The 14,347-nt window shown below is 51.2% G+C and overlaps 1 protein-coding gene across 8 annotated transcripts in view; it reads left to right on the forward strand.

Moving 5' to 3' along the window:
• Nedd4 (NEDD4 E3 ubiquitin protein ligase) overlaps positions 1–8,581 on the forward strand; it is a 98,546-nt gene extending 89,965 nt beyond the window's left edge. For all 8 annotated transcript variants that reach the window (XM_087217325.1, XM_087217331.1, XM_087217300.1 and 5 more), the window contains 5 exons: positions 1,717–1,776; positions 1,859–1,966; positions 2,421–2,517; positions 5,342–5,414; positions 5,747–8,581. In XM_087217325.1, coding sequence (XP_087073451.1) covers positions 1,717–1,776; positions 1,859–1,966; positions 2,421–2,517; positions 5,342–5,414; positions 5,747–5,849 — 441 coding nt within the window. In that variant the 3' untranslated portion in view covers positions 5,850–8,581. The remainder of the gene's footprint in view (positions 1–1,716; positions 1,777–1,858; positions 1,967–2,420; positions 2,518–5,341; positions 5,415–5,746) is intronic.
• The last annotated feature ends 5,766 nt before the right edge of the window (positions 8,582–14,347 follow it).

A 14,347-nucleotide genomic window follows, 5' to 3' on the forward strand; every position in this document is an offset into this window, starting at 1 on the left:
CAGGCGTGGCAGAGCAGGCCTGTGATCCCAGCTCCCTGGGAGGCTGAGGCAGGGGGTCACAAGTTTGAGCATAGCCTGGGCGACTTAGTGACTCAGAGGGGTGCTGTCTCAGAATAAAAGATAAAGGCTGGGGTATGGCTCTGGGTGAAGGCCTTGGGTGCAGCCCCAAGAACCACCGAAAGTGTCACTAGAGCCCTTGGCACACCAAGGTGCACAGCCATCCCCCTTTGTGCTTCGTCTTAGTCATGACATAAATTCCCGAGTTCTTGGAACCTCCCAAGCAGCTACACTCAGCTGTGGCCAAAGCACTCATTTTTTCTGTCTCTTTCTTTTCTTTTCATTCTTTCCTGGGCGGATTGAACCCAGGGGTTCATACATGCCAGGCCAGTGGTAATAAACCTATGGCACACACACCGCAGCCAGGTGTTTATCATCGTTTAAACCCTTAAAAGGTCTGCCATCACTGTGCTAGGCAAAGCACCACTGAACCACGCTCCCGGTCTCTTGTTATTTTATTTTTCTGTTTCAAGACAGTCTTGCTAGGTCGCCCAGCTGGGCTCAAACTTGTGACCCCTGCCTCAGCCTCCCAGGGAGCTGGGCTTACAGGCGTGCGCCACTGTACCTGAGCGGACTCCTCTAATGTAACAGCGCATATTCGGTATTTGCCCACACTCCCTCCTTTCCTCAGTGCTGAGCACTGACTGTCTGGTTGTGTGTGAGGCACAGGACCGGCCTGGAGGAGCGGGAGTGCACAGCTGGGTGAGGGTAGCGGCGGGCAGCAGTGCCCCCAAAAGAAGGAGGAGCTGCACGCAGGAGGAAAGCACAGCTGCGTGTGCTGGACGGGCAGCAGGGCCTGGGCTGAGCTGAGCAGAGCCAGCTGTGGGGCTGTTGGTTATGCAGTGGAGCTTGATATCGCTGAAGTCCGGGGGAAGGAAGGTGGCTCTTCGGCAGCATATCCCAGACTCAAGTGCGTCGGCTGGTGTGGAAGCAGGTGTAGCCTGAGTGAGCGGCGGCCAGCAGCCGCCACGAGGCCCCGAGGGGACAGCGCAGGTTCAGGCCACCCAGGCCGGCAGGGCCGTTCTCACAGCCATGGACCTGGGGAGGGCCTTGGGTGGGCGCAGGTCTGGGGCTTTTGCCTGTGGCCCAGAGAGGACGGAAGTGAGGGGCGCAGAAGTGGGTCCTGGGAAGCAGCACCTTCCTGTTGCCGACAGATGAGGGGCTGCAGGGGAGCCCCTGGGCAGGCGGAGGGCCGGGGTGTCCCCCAGGAGGAGGAGGAGGCCCCGCGGGCGGCTGAGCCCTGCTGTCCGGACCGCATGGGCGTGGTGGCACCAGGCACACTGGCCATGCTGGAGCCGGCGCTGCGCTGGGCTCGGTGCTCAGGTCGGCCGCCCCAGTAGGTCCTGGGAGGGGGCTGGGAGGTCACCCCCAGGCCGAGGCAGGCTGCAGAGAGCCCCTCGCCCTCTCCTGGGACAGATACTTCTGCTGTGCAGAGGGGCGATGTGTAGGAGGCGCGAGGGCTACAAGGAATGTTAGCTACATGAGGAGTCTTGGGCAGGCAAGGGCGCACGTGCTCCCCATATGAGGTCCCAGTGAGGGACCCAGGCCGGCGTCAGCCTCTGGGCCGGCTGAGCTCCCTCCAGCAGCACGCAGAAGCCAGAGTGTGAATGTCCCCCAAGCCTGCTAACCAGGCTTTTAAATGCATCTTTTTTCTACCAGGGGTTTTTTGAACTAATACCACAGGATCTCATCAAAATTTTTGATGAAAATGAGCTAGAGGTAAGAAATACCATTTTTAAGTGAGAACGGGTGTCGCACGCTACTTCTCTTGCTTACGGCCTTGCCATGTTTCTCCTGGTAGCTTCTCATGTGTGGCTTGGGAGACGTGGACGTGAATGACTGGAGAGAGCACACGAAGTACAAGAACGGCTACAGTGCAGGCCACCGAGTCATCCAGTGGTTCTGGAAGGTAGCGTGCAGCCTCCGCGCCCACAAACCACTCAGAGCTGGGTTAAAGCACACGCGTGTCCTGCTTTGGGGAAGCACTCACAAACCGAGCAGATGCAGTGCGCCTGGCTAACACTGCTTCGCTTCGCCCTGGGCTGCTCCTGCGAGTCTCTGCATAGAGAACCTGTGTGCCCGTCGGCACTAACAGGAAGTGTAATTTTTAAAAGCCGTGACTCCCATCTGAGAAGAAAGCCTCATTACCTGGATGGGCTGTGGTCCCACCTGCGAAGCTGCACGGAAGCCTTGGAAAGGGACTTTTTGAGAACTTTATAAACCACCCGTCAAGGCACATTTGACTTAAAGAACACGGAACTTTAGTGATTATTAATGCTGTAACTACATTTTGATGGCATATTTTTCAGGATAATTGTTGTACCATTTTTCCAGTATTCACTAAATACAGCTTTTTATCTTAGGCTGTTTTAATGATGGATTCAGAAAAAAGAATACGATTACTTCAGTTTGTCACCGGTACTTCCCGTGTGCCTATGAATGGATTCGCTGAACTATATGGTAAGGATTTTCCTTAAATCAATAAAAAATAGAGCGGCACCAACTGTGTTTCATGGCTCATCAGTCTTCAGGCTTCTATCACTTATCTGAATGCTTAATTTTTTTAAAGAATTCAGATTTTTAATATGACTGGGTACCATGGGTATAGACCAAAACGTATTTATGCCTTCTAATCTGAGACTGAAGGGGTCCGGTGGGGAACGGCTTGGGTTGCTTTCTGTCATTGACTTCCAGTTCTGCTGCCTCGGAGGTTGTCATTACCTGCAAGCCCACGGCTGGGCAGCATTCTGTGCCCGTGGAACATTAGCGCACCTCGACAGCAAGTCCTTGTTGGGTGCGTCTGGGGAAGGCTGGGTGGGCTGCAGGAAATCTCAGTGGTCCTTTGGCCCAAGTCTTCTTATTCTGGGAGTTCAGTTACCTGCCGCCAGCCACAGTCTGAAAATATTAAATAGCTGCTGAGAGAGAGAGACAGAGACCGAGGGCAGTGGAACTTTGTTACAATGTATTATTTCATTTGTTCTGTTTGTTAGTCTCACACTGTCCCCCATTTAGAGAGGAGACTCTCGCAGGTGTGCGAGGAGACAGCTTGTTCCGGCTGGAGACGCTGCATTATCGCAGGGCACAGCCCCAGCCCACACCCGGTGGATAGCAGGGAGCCTGTGGATTTTGGGGGACTCGTTCAGAAACTTTGCTGTTAAAATTGAAGCAGAGCCTCCAAAACTCACTTGATCCTGGGATCTGTTTTCTTTTGTGGTGAGAGTTGTGGGTAGGAAATCTCCTTAGGCCGTCTCCATTCCTGTAGGGTCGGGAGCCTTTGGGGCAGGCTGCACAGACCAGACACCAAGATCTGCCTCTTGGTATCCAAACCAGTTAGTGCCAGCCTTCTGTGCAGTGGAATTCTTTCTGTCCCTTTAGGTTATTTTCTGATAGGTGTGTACACATTAGAAGTGTGATGGGTTTTTAAAGAAATGTTATTTCTGATGTAAGTCATGGCCATTTTTCTCATACTGAGTAATATTGTTTATTCAAATGGCATTTACTTGCTTTGAAAGATACCAAGAACAACGCTTTTTGGTATTTTGAGACAGAGTCTCACTATGTAGGTCAGGCTGGCCTTCAACACTGTGTAGCCCAAGTTGGCCTCAGACTCGTGGAGATCCTCCTGCCTCAGCCTCCTGAGTCCTAGAATTACATGCATGAGCCACTACACCTGGCACCAAGAACAACTCTTGAAGCAAAGGTGTAGCTAAACTTGGAGTCCTGCTCGAAGCAACAAATAAGACTAGAGTTCTGGGAACTAGGAGTTGGGAATGGTGCACCAAGGGCTCAGCTGCTTTTCTAGTGCTGACAGAAGCTGCCGCTGCCTGGGGGCGCTGACCCTCTTCGCTGTGCAACACCCATCTCCTTGTGGGCCACGTCACACGCATTTGCACAGCCTGCCAAGCAGCTGGCTTCTCTGAATGGTCCCCACTCACAGTGGCTCTGAGCTTCGCTGAAGGCCAGCTTGCTCCCGGCCCGACTGGAACGTGAGCCTCGGTCTCTCCGTGGTTCGCCTGACTCCCTCCCTTCGCCTTCTCTAGCCAGTTAGCGGAGGAGGCCTGGGCAGGGCCGTTCCCTCTCCCCCCGAGCTCCACCTTCTCTCACTGTGCAGCCCAGGTCTGAAGCATCCACGGACTTCAGGGACTGTTTGGAATTTGGGAGAAGCAGCCATACACAGAGCCTGTGTTATTTGTTTTGGAATACAAATTCAGATTCTTATGGGGCCAGGGATTTAGCTCAGGGGTTCCAGTGCCTGCCTTGCAAGTGCAAGGTCCCGAGTTCGATCCCTGGCACCAAAAACCAATCAAATTCTTATGTGTTACAGAAGGAAGTGGCAGTTGGTTTAAGATGCTTGTATCACGATGCAGTATTATGTAGCAAATAAAGTGTATATGGAGTTAAATCAATCAACTTAGAGTTTTCACAGTAGACTGGGTAAAAAAATCAGAAGGCAGAGAAATACGTATAACAGGATTCCACATTTTGGAGAATAGTGGCAAAAGTACTGAGATTTCAGCTGTGAACATAATAACTGTGATGGGTGGTTTGTGGGAAGTTATGCTTTGGAGAAAACTTTAAGATTGAGAATATTAAATGTTTCAGGGCTACTTCTGGCAACTACACACGTACACATTGGATGTGATTATAACATGAAGAAAAGTATGGAAAATTAGAGATAGACCCTCACCATCGATTATCTGGTGGTTGGAAGATGTTAAGGATTAGAGAAGGAAGAGCTAAATGGAAATGCTGAAGGAAGAAAGAGACTTTCTAAAAATGTACACAGTGAAGGAAATGTAAACTGTGTAACATGATCACACGCACACGAAATTCTGTATGTGAACACACACGTGCTCAAAAAAGATTTGTGACCAGCTTTGATGCAGAATTCATGGTAGAGTTTGACGTGATTTTTACATCCTTCATTATGTTTTATTCTGACTATAATGCTAACTGTGACATTATATAACCAGAAAAGAGTTAAAGCTGCTTTCAGTGGAACTCAAAGAAAGAAAGAATGCTTGCAGGAAATCATATGTACAACTGCCGCTCTGTCCAGGACCGGCACCAGCAAGGGCATCCTCGGATGTCCCACACTCGGGGCAGGAGTCAGGGCACTCACAGAGCAAAGGACAGACCAGGGCTCCTCGCCCTCAGGCACAGGACAGCCTTCATTTCTTCAGGGTTTAAAGAAACCAGATCAGGTCCCTGTGTGTCTGAGTTCCACACAGGAAGGTGGCTTTCAAAAGGGAAAGGAAACCGAGGAACTTTCTTCTTCTCCCAGGCTCCAGTGGACCACAGTCCTTCACAGTGGAGCTGTGGGGTGCCCCAGAGAAGCTGCCCAGGGCTCATACCTGGTAAGCATGCAAAGGTCGCAGCTCCTTTGTTGGTCCAGCGGTGGCAACCCCTCCATGCTGCGTTGGGCAGCACTGGACAAGGAGCCAGCAACGCCAGCCCCGGGGGCTGTGGGTGGGGAAGCTGGTCCAAGCTTTAGGCTCCCTCTGTCCCAGGGCATGCCTGTCCCTCGAGGGGGAGCTTCCCTCCTGGAGGCTGTGTGGCAGAGGAGGCAAATGTGTGAAGGTCAGCATTCGGCATCCGGGGGAGCCAGTGTCTGCCAGCGCCCTGTGCCCCGACTTCCCCGTGGGAATCTGCCCACTGTTGCCCTAACTGCTCCTCTCTGTTCTTTCAGCTTCAATCGCTTGGACTTGCCGCCCTATGAGTCATTTGAAGAATTATGGGATAAACTTCAGATGGCGATCGAAAACACTCAGGGTTTTGACGGGGTTGATTAGACTACAAATAATCTATGGTATTTTTGCTGCCAAGTTTTATAAACAAAATTGTGACTTAAAATTTTCCAGGGAACTATTTAAACTCAGCCACTGATTCTTCCCATATATTGGAGAAAATCGTTAAAATGTTTGAAGAAATAACATGACAGTGTTACTGTTATTCCAGTCACTTTTCAGCAACGTGCGTTTGTACAGTTACTGCATCCTGTCTGCAGTGTTCACGCTATAGACGTGAGTCCAGGTGTCTGAGGCAATGAGTTTTGTCCTTAACATTTACCTCTCACAGAATCTGCCAGGCAGGGCTTTCTGAAACTACTGAAATTATAACTGTGAAATATCTGTGATAAATGTCATGTGTGAAAAATTTGATGCTTTTCTGAGAAGGAAAACCGCCATTTGGGGAAAGCTAATGAGTAAGCTACAATGTATTTAGTGTTACTTGCAGCTGTTTATTATTTTGTAGACTTGCCTCATGCACCTTACCTTAGCCCAGAGCTTTAGAAAAGCCATGGATTCTGTTACGTATATTTGTAGGCAACTGACTTGCAGAAAAGTTGTTTACTTCTTCACTTTAAAAGGATGAGGCTTTCCTTAATACGAAGCTTTTCTAAACACGGCGGCTCGCGAGACGATGGCGTCAGAGGCTCCCTCTTGCGGGCACTGCAGGCTGTGCAGCCTGCACCTCCGTGTTTCCATGGAGTCAACCTCTCTCCTCTCAACCGGAAGGTCTCACGGAGCAGAGCCGTATTCTAACCTTGTGCCTGCAAGAGTTGCCTCTAGTTGTCTCTAGCGCTCGCCTTTCCTAGTCGCTCCTCGCAGCTGCAGCGTGTGAGTCCATGTTTACAAGCTTTATTGTGTTTACAAGTGAAGCCCGTTTCTGTCCTTGCATTTTTATATTTTTACTATCACTTTAGTTTAAAAAACCAAATAATTTGTTTTTTAAATGATATTAAAAATTAAAATACTAAAAATTGAAAATATTAAAACGTTAAAGAGTAGTTAAATGCATAATTTGTATTAAGTTTGTTACCACATTTCTTATACTTTCTAAAAAATACTGTTTACTATGCAAACGATGGTGATTTGTTACAAATCCAGAGTCCTCTAGGTGAACTGCAGGTAGAAGGCACTGGCACCAGATTGAAGCTCCTCGGGCCTGGGCACCAATCTAGCCAACGCTGCCGAACGCTGTGCAGTGCCAGGCTGGGCCCCAGTGGCAGTGAGATACAGCTTAGTTTTTCCTTCAAGGAACTTACATGAATGAACGTGTAAACAGTCCAAAGTAGGATGAGCAGAATAAGGGAAAAGCAAGTTTTGTTTGTTTGTTTGTTGTTTGTTGGGTACTGGGGATTGAGCCCAGGGCCTTTGCATTGAACTACATCCCCAGCCCTTTTTCCCTTTTTATTTCTTATTTTGAGACAGGGTCTCGCAAAGTTACCAAGTTGCCCAAGCTGGGGTGGAACTTGTATTCTTCCTGTCTCAGCCTCCCAGAGGGCCGGGATCCTAGGTGTGGGACTATTCTAGGTCCCAGCACACTTACAAAGGTGGAGCGTGTCAAGGCTGCATTTCTTGGGCCAGGGATTTAGCTCAGTGGTGCCACACCCTGCCTGGCAAGCGCAAGATCCTGAGTCCCATCCCCGGTGCCAAAAAGAAGACTGTATTTCTGTGTTTCATCTCTGTATTGGAACATTATTCAGAGAATGCTCTTATACAGAATTAAACGTGTTTCTGAGTAGGGTATTTTAGTGATAAGGGAGTAACTGTAAATATGCGTTGGAAACGTTCTCAGACGCATAGCAATGCTCTGAGCCTTTAGCCATGGGCCCGCGTTTGCTGGGGTGAGCATGGCGAGGACGCTCAACACCAGGTCAAGGTGCCCAGGGCACCGCAGACCTCAGTCCCAGAGTTCCCTCCGGCGGCTCGTCTGCAAGGGCCCGGCCGGCGACTGCAGGGTCGGCTGCAGCTGTGCACAGGTTCGGCGCTCGCGTCGTGGCCTGCGAGTGAGCAGCAGCAGCTGACCCGGCCTCTGCAGCCCATCCTTCCCGTCAGACGAGCATCGCGAAGGCCACCTGGCTGCCTGGCCCGTTAACCCGAGGGCTGTGGGGGCCGAGACTGCCAGTGGAGGCTTTGCTGGCGGCCACCCTATGCCGGGAGGGGTCCACGCTGCCGCCCCAATAGAATGCCTTCGCCTGCAACCAGAGTGACCTGGCACGGAGCGGGCTGCACCATCGACGACCCAGGCGACGTGGGCGTGGGTCAGTGTGTTCCAGAACTGACCTCTTGCGCAGACCCGAATGTGAAAGCAGGGTTTCCCGCGCCTGTTTAGCAGCACTCCCGCGAAACTGCATCTGCGTCTGAGCTTCCGTACACCCGCTGGTCCTCTCCCAGCCCAGCGGCGCGTTGGACCCACCTGCAGACTCCCTGGTGAGGCCCGGCCACCACCTCCTTCGAGGGACCCTCGCGAGTTACAGACATAAAATTGTATCACAAATGCAGATTTAAATGGTATTCGTCTTAGTTTTTTATTTGTAATGCTGAAGTTATTCCATATAAATAACTGAGTTATACACAATTCATTTTTATTACAAGCTATTTGACATTGTTTTTTAAAACCTCATATGGTAAGTACAGATTAAGATTAATGTGTCAAAATTTATTGCATATTTTAAAGTATAAAACCATTTTTAAAAAATCCTAATTCCACAAATAAAGTTCTATTCTAATTTTTAAAACAACTGTGACTGATTTTTAAATAGAAATGTTTTCAAGCCAGTGTGCTGGGTGAGGTCTTCTAATTCTCAAGACAATCTTAAATTTATATCTGATGAGCTAACCACAGTCAATCACCAGAAATCTGGTTGATGACCAAAAAAAGAAAAAGAAATCTGGTTGATGGCGAAATACAGACAAAAAAAGTAACAAATAGACTAGGTTTCAGACACACTGTTGCACGTATCAGAACACTGTTTAGAGCAGTGTTCCTGACAGACAAGGAGTTGTTTCTGAGTGCTGAGAAATAAGTTGTCTTTTCCTCTTCCTGCCCAGGCTCTGAGAGTGTCCAGTTAGAAGCTTGTTGGTGTGATTGGCTTTAGCAGAGCACACTCTGGGTGTGTCTGGGAGGGTCATGGAGGCTGACCTGGGGCCTGTGTAGGTCTCTGGCCCTTCCTCTCCAGGGCTGATCCCTGCCTCTGCTTCCTTGACACCACAAAGTAAGCAGCTTTGCTCCATTCGCCCTTCCACACATTTCTACGTGGAGCCAGCTGACCATGGACTGAACCTCTGAAACCATGACCAAAAAGAAACCATTTCCTCCTTCAAATTGTGTGTGTCAGGTGTTTGGTCCAGCAACCAACACTGACTGCTACAGAAGAGAATCCACTCCACCCCACCCACCCCCAGGAAGGTGCTGCTCCAGCTGCAGGTTCCTGCCACACAACAGACCTTCACTCTGAACCCCGGGATCCAGGCCTCCATCCTTGCTCCCACAGTTCCCATCCTGACCAGACAGGACGTGCCTGCAACCCACACATCTATTCCACACAGAAAGTCCCTGCTGTCCTGCCTGGGATATTCATTTTACGAAAGATGTTAAACTTCAGGACCCCTGAAAAAAGGGTCTTATAGAGCCATGTGTGTTTTCCTTGTAATCTGAAGATCATCGAGAAACTCTCCAGGCCCAGCTCTGCTGTCTCCACCCCAGACTGTATCCTCTACAGCCTACCAAGTACCACACGTACCACTGCTCCCCAGTGCAACCTGAGCAACCCTAAGCCGATTGCTGTGCCATGTGCGAAACAAACTTTGTGGCATCCAGAGTGCAATCGTAAAGCCTGACCCTACTGTGTGGGCACAGCCCACCTCAGCTATGGATCTGTGTCCCGGCCTCCTTTGGGCTCCTTCTGCTCCTCCCTGCAGGCTGCTCCATCTCCCCATTATGCAGACACCTCTGGGCCAGTTCTGCCTGAAGTCTCTCACCCTCATTTTTACCTGATAAATTACCCTCTTTGGGCATGGCACAGCATTTGAGCAGGAACAGCGTTGCACTTAAATGTTTATATAATTTTCTCCTACAAACTCTCCCAGCTTGAGGATAGAAACTACCTGTTTTTTCTTGAATGTTCCTTTCCCAACATAAATATTGGGTGAATGTGAACTTGGCTGATGAGCACTGCTTGTGATCCAGCACACAAGCACTGAGCAGCTGCTGTGTACCTGGAGCTGTGCAGTAGCAACGCCAGGCAGTGCTGTCCCAGGCAGACACCGGGGCATCAGTGACCAAGCAGAGGGGGTCTAGCTCTATGACACTTTGTGGGTCCCTGTGACCCTCACAGGAACTCAGGGAGACTCCACTACAGCCAATCACCTGAAGCCACAGCACAGACCCAGGGGCTCATGAGCCACAGCCAGAAAGAAAAGCTGTGGAATTCAACAAATGGACATCTATTTTCTTTTGAAACTGCCACAAACTTACAGCTTAAAGCGCTCCCCTCCCCAGGCCACAAGCACACAAGGCAAACGCTTACCGTGGTGTGGCACCCCGCTGGACACTGGTATTTCTGTCTCACAGTTCCTTGTGTCAGAAGCCCTCATGAGTCTCACAGGCAGGCCAGGAGTCAGCTGGCCAGGCTCAGTTCCTCACCTAAGATCGCTCAGCATTGTAGGCCCAATCCCAGCAGCACGGTCGGAAGTCCCTGGCTTGCTGACAGCGGGGGTCACATTCTCACACCACCCGTGTTCCTCTCCATCTTTCAAGCCAGCAGTGTGTCTGTGCTTCACATCTCCCTGGGCTCCCCCTGCCACCAACTGGACAATTCTCTGCCTTCACAGCTTCCTCGACCAGCTGTGGCCACCCGGACAACCTGGTGAGCCATGCACGGGCGAACACCATCATGGTGTCGCGGGAAGTATGAAACATGAAATGTGATGTCTCCCCACCTGCTAACTGTATGATACTCCGAGTTCTTGTTCTCTAGAAATCGAAGAATGAGCCCTGAGAGTGACAGAGGTTAAGAGTAGGAAGATATTTATTGACAGGAAAGCTACTGAGGGGCAGGAGGGGTCCCCAGTGGGTAGCCGGGGACCCCACTTTACAGAGGAGTTTTATAGGGTGAAGCCCACGTGGGTACAACATGGCCACAGCCATGATCATCCAATAAGGTTACAAGCACAGTCACTTAGGCAATCGTGGTCCAGCTGGGAAGTGAGTCAGGTAGCAAGCAGGGGTCGGTGGGTCCAGAGGTCTCCGGTCACCCCCAGGGTAGTCGATGCCTATCTGTACTTCACTAAGCCCAGTTCGTTGGAGAATCATGTGGGTCCGGTCATCCTGTCTCCATCTCAAGGCCTGGTTTTCCGCCCACGTGCAGCTGCGGTGTGTTTCACCTTTGTCCTGGCCCTCCCAAGGACTCACCCCTGTCTGGCTGCCTTTAATATGTCTTCTTAGCTCATCTGTCTATAATAACAGGAGGAAGACCTTGTCGACTCGCAAACTGCAGGGGTAGGGCGCGAGACAGCTCCTGGGTCTCCCTAAAAACTTACCTCCTGCAAAAGGAAAAGATGGAGAAGCGAGGTGCACACCCTGCCCGAAAAACATGTATGAGTCTCATTTTACCGTGTGCAGTGCGCTGCTGTTCTTTGGCAACGGGAAGCCAGAGAGATGAGCAATGCCGACGTTTGCCTGAGGGTTTAGCCTTAGCGGCTGTGAGTTCATGAGTCCAAGTCGGGTGCCCCAGCCACACTGCGGCTGCGTCAGCCTGAAATTAGACTCAGCTCATCCTTACGGGCTTCCTTGTTCCACAGAGAGCTGAGAGGCCTCGCTGCTCTTCCCCTCTGTTCATTTTCCAGTGAAATCATGTTCAAAACTGTGAGAAGCCAAGAAGGGAGGGAAGGGCTCGCGGCCAGAGCTGCTGCCCATGTCTCGCAAACGTGTTTGCTCGGGTTCCAGGTCTCCAGGGGGAAGGCGGGGGCCTCCAGCACCCGGCAGCTGCAAACCCACCGCGATCACGACTCTGCAACAGGGTTCTCCTGATGGGATAACCAGAAAGTAAACCCCTGATGCAGGTTCGTGGGCGACACTCAATCCATTATGTAGGTTCTGATTTAAGTTTTCTTCCGAAAAGTAATCAATCATTACCAAGGCAGATCCCGTGCCTTCGTGAGAGTAGTTTTCTTTAACACATATGTTTTATAAATGAGAACGTGAAGCATATTCTCCCAAACTAATAAGAGGTGATGAGCACAGTGAACCAAAGATAAGCTCAGTTTAAGTAAACAGGGTTTCCATTCATGCTGGGCTTGAAAACACAGCCCCGATTGATGATTTTGCTCCGAATCAGTCCCTGGCCTGAGTCCAAGCTCAGCATAAATATTCTCCCAGACCTGATGACAGTGAAATATCTTCTGTTTGGCCTCCGAAGGGATAACCAGGCCCTTGGTGGTGAATGCCTCACTGCCAACCACGCTTGCTTTTTTAGCATTGCTGTTTGTTGTAAGGGTGTAAAGCTTCCAAGTGAGGCCAGTGGTGTGTGGTAAAGCTAGGAGGGATTCAGCACTGCTTTATCCTTGTCCGTCTCTTCAACAGAGCCTGAGAGAAAGGGAGCTCTGTGAAGTCAGTCACTGCTAGGCTCAGGGCACCCACCCTTGCACACACTTGCTCCAGTCCCATCTGGGGACAGAGTGAAAGGACTCTGGCATCCAGTTCTAACTGTGGCCTTGCCGGGGCGGCGTGGGAAAGGGCCTGGAGGCGTGCTAAGATGCATTTGCGATCTCACCCTGAGGCGCGTCCAGCACTGTCCAATGGAAGCATCATGCAAGCAGCATGCGTAATGTTTCACCTTTCAGTGGTACTGGGCATCGGACCCAGGAAGTGCTAAACTACACCCCCATCCCTCTTCAGTTTGTATTTTGCAATGGTGTCTCACTGTTTTGCCCGGGATGAGCTCAAACTTTCAATCTTCCTGCCTTAGACCAAGTACCAGGGGTCTCAGGCATGCACCACCATACCTGGCCAATTCGTGATTTTAAACTTCCTGGTAGTTACATTCTAAAAAGTAAATACATGAAATTGATTGTGACAATGTATTTGATTTAACCCAGCATATTTAACCCAACATCATCCAACAAGTAGTCAGGCAATCAATATAAAATGACTGATAAGCTCTTTTTCACTTTTGGTGCTAGGTCTTCCACAGCCAGTCTGTCTGGTGCACACTGCAGTCTCAGCACAGGTGGCCACACGGACTCAGTGCTGCCGTACTGGTTGCCCTGGAGTCCGAAGGCATTGGGCCACATGGAAGCAGGCAGCCGCTCAAAGCCCTTCCGTCCCGGGATTCGCCAACGTGGCTTCCCTGGGCAGCTTCAGGATGGGGCGGAAGTGCTCCTAGGACAGCCGCAGAACCCAGAATCCAGTCGCTTTCTGGCAATTCCAAGATCCACACTGAGGAGCTGAAAGACGGCCAGCTGGAGGGAAGGGAGCCGTGGACCCTAGCAGCACACAGTTTTCGCTCCGCTCCTGGCGCAGGGCAGCCTGGCGAGAGGCTCCCGCAGTTCCGGGAAGTGGGTCAAGCCCGGCTCCGGCAGGGAGCATCGACAGCCACGGAGGCGGGCAAAGCCAGTGTGGAGAATCACAGGAGCCACACCCCAGGGCAGGAGCGCGGCCAGGCTAGCGAGCGGAGGGGCTCGCTGCTTTGTCAGACAGGAGCTGAGGAGGAGGCGCCCCGCCCCCCCGGTGGCCACGCTATGTTTTCCTCCAGTACAGGAGGGGCTCGGGGCTGATGGGCTACAGATGGAAGGCCTCTGCTGGACCTCTACCCGCTGACACTTTGAACTACAACCAGCCTGCTCGTGTTCAGCTGTGCGTGTGGCCTGTGAAAACGAGTTAGAGCGACATAAAATAAGGGACTCCTTGGAGATAATTACGAGTTATTCCCAGTGGGCGGAATGGCAGAGATTATCCTGGGCCGGAAAAACAGAAATAGACCGCGATCTGTCCTGATCTGATCTGTCCCTGGCCACAGTGCAGAAGGACTCAGTGCACAGCCACGGCACAGGTGTTCTGTCTGCACTTCGGAAACTCATCCTGCCCAGGCAGGGACAGCAGGACTGCACACAGGCACTGTCCCAGACATTGCCATGGGGAAGCTGGGGCACAGCTGCTTCCAAAGCCAGACCGAGGAGGGAGCGGTCACATCAGGCCCTGTTGTTGGACGGAAGGGACAGAAGGGCAAAGGTGGGCATGTAGACCTGAGATCCTGCTGGGGTGACTAAGGGCGCTGGTGCCACCCAGAGCAGGTCCGTGGGCTGTGCCTGCCTGGCTCTGGAGGAGCGGAGTGGCTGCAGGCAGGCAGTGAGGACCAAGGCACGTGATCATGGCTCCTGAGGAGTCAGCATCACCTGTGCCCAGCTAAGAAAGCCGGCTGAACCTGCAGACAGAACATCCCAACTTCATACTTCATGTTTAGTGAAACAGTTTAAGTGGCTATTGGAAGAAGAAGCTAAGTGCT

This window comes from Heterocephalus glaber, unplaced genomic scaffold (genome assembly GCF_053883595.1).
Source record: "Heterocephalus glaber isolate CG9 unplaced genomic scaffold, H.glaber_assembly_v1.0 deba00000122, whole genome shotgun sequence".
Lineage (NCBI taxonomy): Eukaryota > Metazoa > Chordata > Mammalia > Rodentia > Bathyergidae > Heterocephalus > Heterocephalus glaber.